This window comes from Microcebus murinus, chromosome 9 (assembly GCF_040939455.1).
Source record: "Microcebus murinus isolate Inina chromosome 9, M.murinus_Inina_mat1.0, whole genome shotgun sequence".
Classification (NCBI taxonomy): Eukaryota; Metazoa; Chordata; class Mammalia; order Primates; family Cheirogaleidae; genus Microcebus; species Microcebus murinus.
The window spans coordinates 58,775,329-58,787,604 of record NC_134112.1 but is presented as its reverse complement, the minus strand read 5'-3'; the positions used below and the strand labels follow the sequence as shown (position 1 = coordinate 58,787,604).

The 12,276-nt window shown below is 38.6% G+C and overlaps 1 protein-coding gene across 4 annotated transcripts in view; it reads right to left on the bottom strand.

The window, feature by feature from the left end:
- The window catches only part of MAGI2 (membrane associated guanylate kinase, WW and PDZ domain containing 2), a 1,296,878-nt gene that overhangs the window by 102,713 nt on the left and 1,181,889 nt on the right, over nucleotides 1-12,276 (bottom strand). For all 4 annotated transcript variants that reach the window (XM_020289800.2, XM_076006486.1, XM_076006487.1 and 1 more), the window contains 3 exons: nucleotides 11,180-11,354; nucleotides 5,867-6,086; nucleotides 4,380-4,523 (listed from right to left, as the gene is read on the bottom strand). In XM_020289800.2, coding sequence (XP_020145389.2) covers nucleotides 4,380-4,523; nucleotides 5,867-6,086; nucleotides 11,180-11,354 — 539 coding nt within the window. The remainder of the gene's footprint in view (nucleotides 1-4,379; nucleotides 4,524-5,866; nucleotides 6,087-11,179; nucleotides 11,355-12,276) is intronic.

Genomic DNA, 12,276 nt, shown 5'->3' with positions numbered 1-12,276 from the left:
TATAGAGCTGTCATTGCAGATTAAAGGGTTGAAGAAATATTCAGTAAATGATGCTGTGACATGTGGTTATCCATATGGAAAACAAATTGTATTTCTACCTTATAAAATACAGAGAAGGCAATTGTAGGTGATAAAGACTTGGATATGAAAAGTAAACCTATAGAACTTTTAGAAGAAGGTATAGGAGAAGATGTTTAAGACTACATGTTGGGGAATGATTTCTCAAACAAAACACAGAAAGTAGAAATTATAAAGGAAAAAGTTAAGTTAATTACACTAAAATTAAGATCTTCTCTTTATCAAAGGCATCATAAAGAAAGTGAAACTACAAGCCATAAACTGGGGTAAGATATTTGTCTCACATTAGTTGATAAAAAACTATCACCAAGAATATATAAGCACTTCTAAAGTCAATATCAAAAGAAGAAATATTCAATGAAAAATGAGGAAAAGATACATATAGGCATTTTGATTTAAGAGGGAACACGAAAGTTCAATAAACGCAAGAAAAGATGAGGAAAATCATTTATAATCATGAAATGTAAACTCAAACCTAAAAGATGTGTCATTTTCCACCTACCAGAATGAGAGTCTAACAATCTAAAATACAAATCTTTTGAGGATGTGTAGTAAGTAAAACTCTTATACTGCTGTTACAAGCACAACTTTGTACAGCCACCTAGGAAAATATTTTGGTGTTAGTTAAGTTAAATGTGTGCATTTCTAGGTATCTAGTCTAGTCTAGAGAAAGTCTTGCATAGGTGCATCAGGAAAGTTGTACAAAATTGTATTAGCTACAAAAAACTGGAAACAACCCAAATGTCCATTGACAAGAAAAATCTCAAATATCCATAGAATGGAAAAACAGATAGCTATTATAGATGGTAGCTATTATAGATGGTATTCATATAATGGAATAAATTATAGTGGTGAAAATAAATGAACTATAGCTTCATGCACCAACTTGGATGAACTCATGTACATAAAGTATAAAAAGCCAACCACAGGGAAGAACATGTACAGTATGATTCATTTATATAAAGTTCACAAAGTATGCAAAACTAAATGATCTAGTTGAGTGATACATACATATGTGGTAACACTGAAAGAAATGTCAAGTGCTTCTTAATTTAGGACAGTGGTTCCCTCTGGGAGCTGGAGATTGGGAGGAGAATGGAATCACGGGAGATTGGTAATGTTCCAGTTTTTAGACTGGGCTATGGGTTCATGGGTGCTTTGCATCATTGTTAGTATTTATACCTATTGCATATTTAAAAATATTCTTGTAAATGGTTATATGTTTAATAAAAACAATACATAAAATAGAATACCTCTATTTTGTAGTCACAGGCTAGTTATGTCTGGACCACAGAAGGAAAGGTGACAAATTCAAAAAAAGCTCATATCAGAGATTTTTGCTTTTCATTAAAAAAAGGAAAGATGGGCACATATGTTTTTTGTACATTGTTCAGTCTAACAAAATGTTTTAGGTCATTCCAAAGCCCATTGCAGGCAGACTTTTATGTCATGTGAGTTTCAGAAAGAAGGTAAACCACTTGTAAATGAGCTTATGCGATGTTAAGTAGGTATACACAAATGTTAACCAGCTTTAGGAGGCTGACGTCATAAAATGTGTTTGTTTTTTATCATAAAAAGTTTTAGGGAAATGGGAACTATATTACACTTGTATGGAAGCAGGAAAATATTTTGCTTTTTAAAGAGCAAACTTGAGCTCCTTTCAGCTTCTCTTTTGACTTGACTCTCAGATTTTTATTGAAGCACTTAGAACTATTATACTATTCCTTCCTTTTAAATGTCTCTTGATTTCTTACATTCTCTGCTTCACTGAGCTTTACCAGTATATAATTTTTTATGTTCATTATTTCTTGCCTGTGTTTTTGATTTAGTTTCAGTTTTTAATTAGATTATATTCCTAAGAGCTTTGTACCAGAAATTTATTCATCACTTATGAAAATTTTACCCCTCTCAACTTTACTACACTATCTTGCAAATGTAAAAACAGTCTTCTTTTTACAAACAGATCCAGTACTATTTTCTAATAAATTATTATACTTTTCTTTAAAAATCTGAATGTCAGTGTGTTTCTGTTACGATATCTGCCTTCTTGAGAGACTGGAGGATGACACAACAATTGTATGTTTCTATTTACCATTCCCCTTATTTCTCACATTTACAGATTGTATTTTGTTTTGTCTGTTTTAATCAGCATTAATTGATTTTGAAAAACTATCTAGTAATTAAAGTAAAAATTTGTTATTCTACATTTACTTTTAAATAAAATGAACATAGTAGTACTCCTGTGGATATGTTCCAAGACCCCCAGGGGATGCCTGAAACCACAGATAAACTAACCCTATATACGCTATGTTTTTTCCTATACATACACACCTATGATAAAGTTTGATTTATAAATTTAGCACAGTAAGAGGTCAACAATAACTAATAATAAAATAGAAGAATCATCACAATATGCCAGCATCACTACTCTTGCACTTTGGGGCCATTATTAAGTAAAATAAGGGTGACTTGAACACAACCATTGCAACACCGAGACAGTCGTTCTCATAATCCAGAGGGCTGCTAAGTACTATCTACAGCATGGATATGCTGGACAAAGGGATGATTCCTGTCCTGGCAGGATGAGATTTCACCATGCTAATCAGAACAGTGGGCTATTTAAAACTTATCAATTGCTTATTGCTGGAATTTTCCATTTAACATTTTTGGATTACAGTTGACCTTGGAAGGAGATTCACCTGGAGGGCTTCTTAAAACACAGCCTGTTGACCCCACCCTAGAGTTTCTGATTCAGTAGGTCTGGGTAGGCCTAGAGAATCTATTTCTAACAGGTTTCCAGGGGATGCTAATGCCAGGGACCATGCTGAGAACCACTGTTCCGGTTTAAATTCTGTAAGAAAGAGTAATCTTTTTATGTAATGGTACTTCTCTCTTTGGCTTGGGAGTACTGTATATATCCAGCAGTGAGCCATTTAGACCCCTCTCTGTTTGGAACACACGGAGACCACCTCTGTAGTCCACTGTCGGTCCCATCTTGCCTTGTAGGTCTCTGGTCATTTCCCTCATGGCCTTCAAGCTGTGTTGATTTCACCTGCACTGCAAAGACTAATTTTACTTAACTGCTTGTGAGCTGGCTTTCCAGTATGTTAAGGATGTGCTCTTCTGGTTTATAGGGAAGCCATGGAGCCAAGAAACCATGTGGCGGCCTTTCCTACAACCACAGCTAGACTGAGTAAGAGGACACAGCGTGGGATCCGGGCAGGGGCTGCCAGTCTCTGGAGTCTGCCTTGCCTGGGTTTATATTCCAACTTGGATATCTCCCACTTGTCAAAGGATTGTGAGGGGAGGGAGAAACACAGACACAATTTGCATTCTTTCTACTTTTGTACCGTGGATAATTCCTTGACTTGGAAATGAGAGCCACAGAAATGCAGACTTGAGGGTAGAAATAATAGATTCAATTTCCCAGTTGAATCGGTTAGTGAGGCTCAGCACAAGTATCTGAGGTTCCAGAACCCAAAAGCCACAGCTTTTCTGTATTAATTTAAAGAAAAATGAGGGAGGGCAAGAATAAATTCTAGATTTTATGATAATAACTAATCTTTATTATGTGTTTACTACTTGCCATTTTATGAGGGAGGGAGGGAGAGACTGTCTATTGTTCTATTAATATATTGTTACCAAGTTTTGTTTTATACCTTTAAATGAAGAGTCAGTTACCCATCAATGAGTTGCCTCAAATTCATTATTAAACTAAAACATCCACCCTAAATTTATACTCTAATTGGAAAATTTCTAACTGCTATCATTTTTAAGGACAACCTGAATCTGAGAAGCCTAATCTCCTTTTCTCCTAATGCTTCTGTCTGCTCAATGTCAAAGCCAAAAGACAAGTCAACACAAAAGAAATATTTCCAAAAAACACAAAACCACTGACTAAAAAACATGGGAGGAAAAGCATAAAACTAAAAATAAATCTCAAAAGATTCAACCTCAATGAAAACAAAATCATCAAACCATAGAAAGAATTATGGAGCAATAATGTCTCCATTTCCAGCTATTTCTTAGATTTCTTTGCTCTGTTCATTTTCTTTAGTTTGCTCTTTAAAAAAAAAAAATAACACTATACTGAAGCTTTTCAGTTGGAAGTTTGTAAGCAGAAAAATGAGAGATACTATAATTCTTAAATAGCATTTGGCCAAACCTTTAAACAACTGGGTCATGGAAGAAAGAATGCATCAAGTCTGTTTGTTTGACAATACGCTTCAGCACCCTTCTGAAGCCACAATGGGTTTTTCTTTCAGAATCAGGCAATTCTATAAAAAAGAGACCGTTCTTACCCTCATCCTTCCATTCCTTATTGCTGGCCCGTCTTCTGCCAATCTCAACACGTACAAATCCATTTTGTATTCCCTTCCTCCACGGATGCTGAATCCAAATCCTTTGGCTCCTTTCTCCATGTCCACAGTGAAATAATCAAAATCCTTTGGTGTTGGGGAGAAAATGAAATAAAGAATTGCTTAATATCAGAGAAACTTCTGCAGCCAGTCTCCCTGTTTTCCTCGCTTGTAGTTAATATATTCCAAATGACATGATGTTAAAAGAAGTAATCTGACTTCATAAATTATTAGATGCAAGATAAAATTCCAAAGGCTTGAGGAGATCAGAATACAGTTTACTTGGTCATCAAAAGAACTACTGTTTAGCTTGTTTACTTTGGTATTCATCAGTTTACTTGGCAAACATGCAAATTATTGCATATAGATCTGAATGACTTCATCTCCTTTGAGTTTTCTCATTCACTGCTGTTGAGCACTGGAAATAAATGTACTAGTTGTATGTGTATATGTGTGTGTGTACGTGTAAATCACAGAGTTTGCTGGATTAGAAAAGTAAAATTTAGTGGGATCTGACTGTACCTCTTAGCTGTACAGACTACTGAATATCAAGTTGAATTGTACAAAATTAATTTCTCTTTTACCTAAAATACAATATGTCCAAGATTTCTTGACCTTCACTGTTCTTAAAATCTTTGGGGATAAAGGTGATGTTTGATTCATAATGAAACACAATGTAATCTGATAGAAGTTAAATTGTCCTTAATTTATATCTTGGTATCTAGTTACTAGGCAGTAAATATTTACTAGATACCAAGCTGTGGTCTAGACACTTTTTATAAATGTTGAATCCTCACCATGGCCTGTAAGGAAGACCTTCCCCTTAGCAAACTGAAGCTCAGCAAGGTTAAGAAAGTTGCCATGAGATGCATCCAACATGAAAAAATAATTGCAACGTCTCCACTGGTTGCATAGACAAGGAGTTGGTGGTTGTTGCAGAGGCCACACTCTGGATTACGAAGCTAGGCTTGATGTTATGTTTATCTATAGGGGCTTGGTCCCTTACCACAGAGTGGGAGTTAGGGGCCGTGTAAAAATATTATGGACCTAAAATGGACCTCCACTGTTGGCATCTGTAAAATTTTCTGCATTAGTAGCACTCTCTGAGGTCTTAGATAAGAGCATGTTTAAAACCTTGACATGGAAATATGCTGGGAGTTACCTAGCTAATATTAGCAGGGACAAATTCATCCCATTACCACTCACCCACTATTTATTTATTTATTTAATGTCCTGCTTTATTCTGAAATAGATTTATTTATCCAGCATGTGTTGAGGATGCAGGTGCTAGCCGGATGATATCACAACTAGGAGTAGAACTTTGGCTCTCTATGCCAGAAGGGCTCTCTTCCCTCTGCTTCCCCTTCTGTTTCTTTCCTTGCACTTCGGAAGTCTTGGCCAGGGCTGGCCAGGGCTCTGGGCAGAGGTACCTGGGGCTGCCTGTAGTCTGACAGCGGGTACTGCCTGGTGTCGGGGGAGTGCTGCCTGTAGTCCAGCAGGGGAGGCTGCCTGTAGTCCAAGGGTGGGGGCTGCTGGTAATCCCCTCCTGGGGGCTGCCTGTAGTCCAGTGGGGGTTGCCTGTAGTCCGTGAACGGAGGCTGTCGGATGTCTGGTTTCACATCTTGCCTTGCTTTTACTTCTGACCTGTAACTAAATAAATGGAAATGGGATTTGCTTTGGTATCTCAGCATTGTAAGGAGGCTAGAATGACCCCATGGCCTCCAGGCGTGGTGCAGCTATAGCAGCTTGTACAAGCCACTCCTCTTGGTGGTCCTTTTGCCTGTTCAGGATTATGAAAAGATGAAATGAATAAGTATTATTTAAAAATCTTTGACAAATGCCATAGTATACTTTTCATTTGGCTTCTTAAGAAATCAAGGTAAAGATGATGGTTCAATCAGAACTTTGTGAAAAAGGACACATGGGTATCCCTCCTTGACTAAGGCTATTTAGAAACTTTACAACCACAGTAAATACAGGGGCCTAAACACTTCACTATACACCCCCGAATAGCAGCTATCAGTCTGTCTTAACACCAGTAAACCAACTCTCTCTCTCTCTCACAGTCACACACACACAGTCCTTGACAAAACATTCATTACTTCATAAAAACATGATTGAAGGGATCTCTAAACACTTTACAAATACATAATTAAAAAATATTTTAACCTGCTAAATTGGGTCTTTCTGAATATTTGACAGAGGTTAAAGGAGTGATAGTAAGGTATAAATCACCAACTACAAATCAAATAGAAAGTCATTGGCTCATCGGTAGAATTAAAAACATATTACACAGAGGTTTAAATACTAGACCATAGCTGTCAGGATTAGTGTCGAATATAATACTATTATGGCCATAAGATGGAATGGAAGGCAAAAATGTTAATTTCCAACATTTATCTCTTGCTTGTTTCTAGATATCGGTTACTAATAAAATAGACTAATAACAGAGACCAGAACTAGGAGTTTAGTATTGTTTTGTGGATCCAAACGGCTCTAAGTTGAGGGGGTTCCTAGCTCCAAAAAGGGACTAAAATAGCCAATACCTACCATTATGGGATCATGAATAAGGTAAACTGAAAAATTATCACCATGGTATAGAGGCCACTTAATTCTGTTGTTCATTGCCTATTGCCATGGCAACAGTCTATAATGAGCTAGCTGCCCAGGGATGTAGGTAGAATGAAAAAAATACATTCTACATAATGGCAATTTTATCTAAAATTAATATGGAGGGTATGAAGAATTGAAAACCTATTTAGCACCAAGGAAAGGCTCAAGTGTGTCAGGAAATCAAGTTCAAAACCAGTAGAATTTTTACCTTTAAGATTAGATGGTTTCTTTACTGGCTTATGGTTTCACTGATGCTGATTAGTGTTACATATTTCTAAAAATCACTCACCTGAACAATTGCCATTAGTGTTATCTAATATTTGTTGAGGACGCACTGAAAGTGCACAGCCAATAGATGGGTTTATGTGGGGCTCTTAGAAGGGGGTTAGTAATGTAGTTATTTTAATCAACCCTTTGAGTAGGTCCCATTTGTCACTTAACCCGGCAGAGGGGACATTCCTTTTGTGAGCTGCATAATTTAGGCTTTGCTTTATACCTTAGTTGTACACTTCCCTACTGAAAGTATGCATGCTGATAATAGAATTATTTAAAATATGCTTTGAATAAGATGCTGAACTATGCAAATGCATACATTAAACAGAAGGAGTCAAACTGGGTGACATTTGTCAAGTGTGTTGGTTCCCTTCTATAAATAGCCTACTTGGTGGTTTTGGTGTCACACTGTTTTTAAGTTATAGTGCAGTCACTATATTCTCATGATCTGTGTGGTATTGGTGTGCAATGTCCATTATGTGCTCCATTTCCAACAAGATGTGTCACAAGGTATAGCAAGAGAGTGAAATGTAAGAATCTCCCCAAAGGTTACACAAATGACTAAAAATAGGAGCTTGCAACGGCTGTCATCCCGGCTACCAGGCACTCAAACTACCTTCTGCACCAGTGTCATGTGTCAGGATTTTAAGTTGAACTGCACTTTGAAGACTTCTTTAATAAGGGAAACATACTTAATTTTTTATGAATGTTGCTAACTTTTAAGTGAATGCTACACTGGCTAGGGCAAAAATTATGTTGCTTTAAACAAAATTTGTTTGTGAAACTATTTAAGGAAAACTCGGGATTATTAAAACAAAACCAGGCTTTTTAAAGTTCCTTTCCTTATGAAAGAAGATGATTATAACCCTTCATAGCTATGAATTTCATTATTTATTTGTTTGCTTGTTTATTTATTTATTTATTTTTGAGGGGAAGGAAAGAGAAGTTTATAAATTTGCCGGCAAAGGAGGAGGATGGAGACTACTGTGTGAAAAACTACTGTGTGAAAAATGCCATCGTCCCAGTAATAAGCAGAAGCACAGAGCTTTTAAAGGGTGGGTTCTCAGCTTCAGGCAATTGCTGTTCTACTACAGTTGATGATCCTGATCGTCCCATCTCTGTCCCATCTCACTGAAGACAATCCCATGAACTCCATTATTACAGGGACTTTTGAGATGAGAACACAAGGTTGCTAAAGGTAAATTCTAGCAGGTTTTTATGGTCTGAAAAAGTGCCAGAACAATGAAATGCTGCTCACGGCGAGATTTCACATCATGTGGGCCCTTCAAGAATCACTTCCAGTCTTGAGCATCTGTGGTTCAAAGTCTGTGGAAGAAGTCACTTTCTAAGAGTCCTCCACTGACCTTGCTATTTTAAATTGCAGTCAAATATCAATTGCCCTTGCTGGGGAAGTGAACTCTGATATTCATTCTTAGTTTGGAAATATATTCTGTAATGGCTCTCGTGTTGTTTTCAACAAATGCTTCCCCTTGAATAGTGTTTTACTTATGTTGATATTAAAATTATTTTGTGTTTCCTGAGCATACACCAAAAGGATATTAAAGGACAGAGAAGTGGGTAGAAGTGTACAGAGTGCCATGGGAAGCCAATCCAAGAGTAAATAAGATAGGATAAAGTATCACTCACTCTAACTCACAAAATGGGATTTTGCAAGCAGATTGTCATTCATTTTATCCCACTCTAACATGGGAACTGGCTCAATTCACCATGTAGGTGGGCATTCCTTGTACAACTGAAAAAATAGGAAATTCGTACTGTGCATATGAACCTTGCATATAAACTGTCTTGGGGACATCTCATCTCTAGCCTCATCTAGAAAAAGGCAAAAAGTTTTCTCTCTGATACCAGGGCCATCTTTAAACGCACCAAGCAATATGTTTCTGCTGTCAGATTATTGAGTCTCTTCATTCATATGCAAATGAGCCTCCATGAACAGTCAAAGAGTTAAGCCAGGGAACCTGAGTGCCAGTAAAGGGCCCTACAATTGGAGTGGACACTTGCTAGGCTGAAGCAAAATAGCTAACAACTCTGGGCAAATATGTTGGTGATTTATAAAAATTTGGATCAGGTCAACCTTTAATCCCAGAGTTAGGAATATTTTATTCTGTTCAGGAAAAAAATATTCAAAGATCATTGCTTCTGTGATAGGGGCCAAGGTGTCCCAGTTGAACTTCCTTCCAGTAGAAGCAGATGGGATACGACAGTGGCCTTACCCAGCTGTTGTTCTCCGTACAGAACTACAGCACACCAGGGATGAGATTACCCACCCACGGCTGGAAGCAAGAGCCGTGTCCAGGGGAATCCGACTCTGGAAAGCAGAAGAGGGAGTGTGGCTGAGAGATTAATTTACAGTGGCAAAGCGAAGAAGAAGCGTCTAAAGCTGGCTGAGGACGTCTGGAGCACTCACGTCCTTCCTCCCGAGTCTGCAGCGAATCCTGGGAAAAGGCAGTGCAGTAAGCGGAGTAATCCATGGTGGGCGCCAGCACATCTGGGGCTTGTCACTGAGGCACCCAGGACTTACTTTTCTTACAGGTTGTCAGATTTCTACCTCTGCATCATTCGCTTTACAGAGCTTTCTCTTTCCCAGCATATATTAAAAACATAAACAGCTGAAGGCAAGCAGACATTTACTTTTCTATGAAAGCAAACGGGGAAATCAGAGCAGAATGGGGCTTTATAGAAATACCACCTGTGGCACAGGGAAAACATTTGCTTTGCAACAATGTGAATGATGAACCCACAGAGTCCTGGGAATCAAAAGCAGAGTCTCACTTCATCTTCACCAACACGGGAGGCAGGAGATGGGAAGCAGATGTTCAGAAAACATTAGAATCATATAAAAGACCAGAGAGGGCTTTGTATTCAGAGATGTTTCCATCAGATGTTTTGTTTTTCTTCTGCTGAAAGGGGGGGAACTACACAAGAACGTCTTCATATTTTTCTTTAATGTCCAAGCCCAACCCAGGTTCCCCATTACACACAAGTCACATGAAGAAGACAATGTCGTTTTTATATGACATCCTTTTTCTAGAAGTTCAAAGTGCCTCACTCATCTTAGTTTATGAAGCCTATCTCTAACTTTGATATGGGAGAACCTTGTTAGATCATGGGCAGGAGGATGCCAGGTTATCACTCAACCTAATCAGTAAAAGTACTAACATTTATTAATGCTTACAATGCCTTCAACATTTCCCTCTCTCCATGCCACCACCATTGTCTGAGCCATGGCCTTCATGGTTTAATGGACATCTGCAGCCACGTCCTAACTGCTTAACCTGCATTTTTCCTGCCAGCCTCTCTTTTGCTCTCTGCAGGGCAGACTGAGAGGCCTTCTTGAACAACAAACCCAATGACATCACTCCTCAGCTTAAAATACTTCAAATGACTCCCTACTACATATAAGATAAAGATCAAAACTTTTGGCATGCTTACAAGGCCGTTAAGGTGGCCCCTGCCACTTCCATCTCGAATCACGCTCTCCTCCCACTCTGTTGGCCTTATTTCCATCCTTCGTGTTGGCACGCTCCGCCTGCCAGGGGCCTTTCTGTGTGTCCTTCACTCTGGACTCTCTTTAATGTGCTCTTCGGTTAGTTAACCTTTACTCATCTGCAATTGCTCATCCTACTTCTTTAGGAAAGTTTCTCTTCTTGTGAACGACAGACACTTAGTTGTCTTCACTAATAAAATCATATCTATAAGACATACCCAACCTCAAAATCACACAAAGGTGCACATGGCACTTTTTACTCTCCCTGTCTGTGTCCTATATTGACCTCAAAGGCTCCTTCCCCCCAGCCCCCCCCCCCCCGAATCACAAAAACCAGAAGAGACTTTACCTATTTTCGTGTCCTTGGAGCTGAAGAGGTTGAGGAGGAGCTGGCTGGGCGACGGGGCTGTTGGGGGTGGCTGGGCTGGGCTGGGCCAGAGGACTCTGCTGGGCCATGGGGCTCTGCTGCTGCGCCATGGGGCTCTGCTTCTCGGAGCTGGGCGCTGAGGCGGGGCTGTTGAGCTCTGCGAGGAACCAGAGCGGCAAATGCCAGCAGGTTAGCATATGAACAGGGGCAGGAGGTGACCAGAGGTGATAACATTTTGCCTCCTTAGATGACTCAAGGTTTTGATTATTCCCATTTCTGTTAGGTTTTTAGATGGCAGTTTAAACTTATCAAGTTCCGATATCACTCCTGGAATTAGTATTCTTCCATTAATTATCATTGCCGAGCAAGGTTATGAACAAAGCATCTTGTCTTCTTTGTCAGAAGAAAAGATCACCCAAAACCCCCTCTTAAAACTATGAAAAAATAATTCAATGGAGTAAGTGCTAAAAACATATTCCACTTTCCCAGCACTGCTTGCTGAGAGAATATGTTTTAGTCTCTACTTTTTGGTTGAAATGAGAAGTTTGTTGTCCAGAAAGGAAAGAGAACACTGAACATAGGAAAATTCATAAAGCTGTTCTTTAAAAAAAACTGCTTCTTGACTTTTTTTCTGATAACATCAAATTTTCAAGGACAGACATACTGCAGAACTGAGAAGCAGTCAGATTTTCAGTGAACAATCTTGCTTACAGGTAGTTTCCATTGAATAATTTATATATATTGTTTTCTGCAGATAACATGTTAAAAAAAACATGGTCATTTTCTTCTCTCACTCTCTTTTTGGTTGGGTGAAAAAGAGAGGTTATCTATTAGTATTCCCCTATAAATTCCTCTTTCACTTTCTTTTCTCACAGCCCAGATCTTTTAATTTATTCTCTATTTATTAATATGTCAGGGCTTCTCAACCTTAGCATTGTTGACCTTTTGGTCCAGATAATTCTTTGCTGTGGGGGGGCCTGTCCTGTGCATTATGGGCTGTTTAGCAGCATCCCTGGCCTCTACCCACTAGGTGACAGCAGCATGCCCACCCCAATCATGACAATCAAAAATGTCTCTGG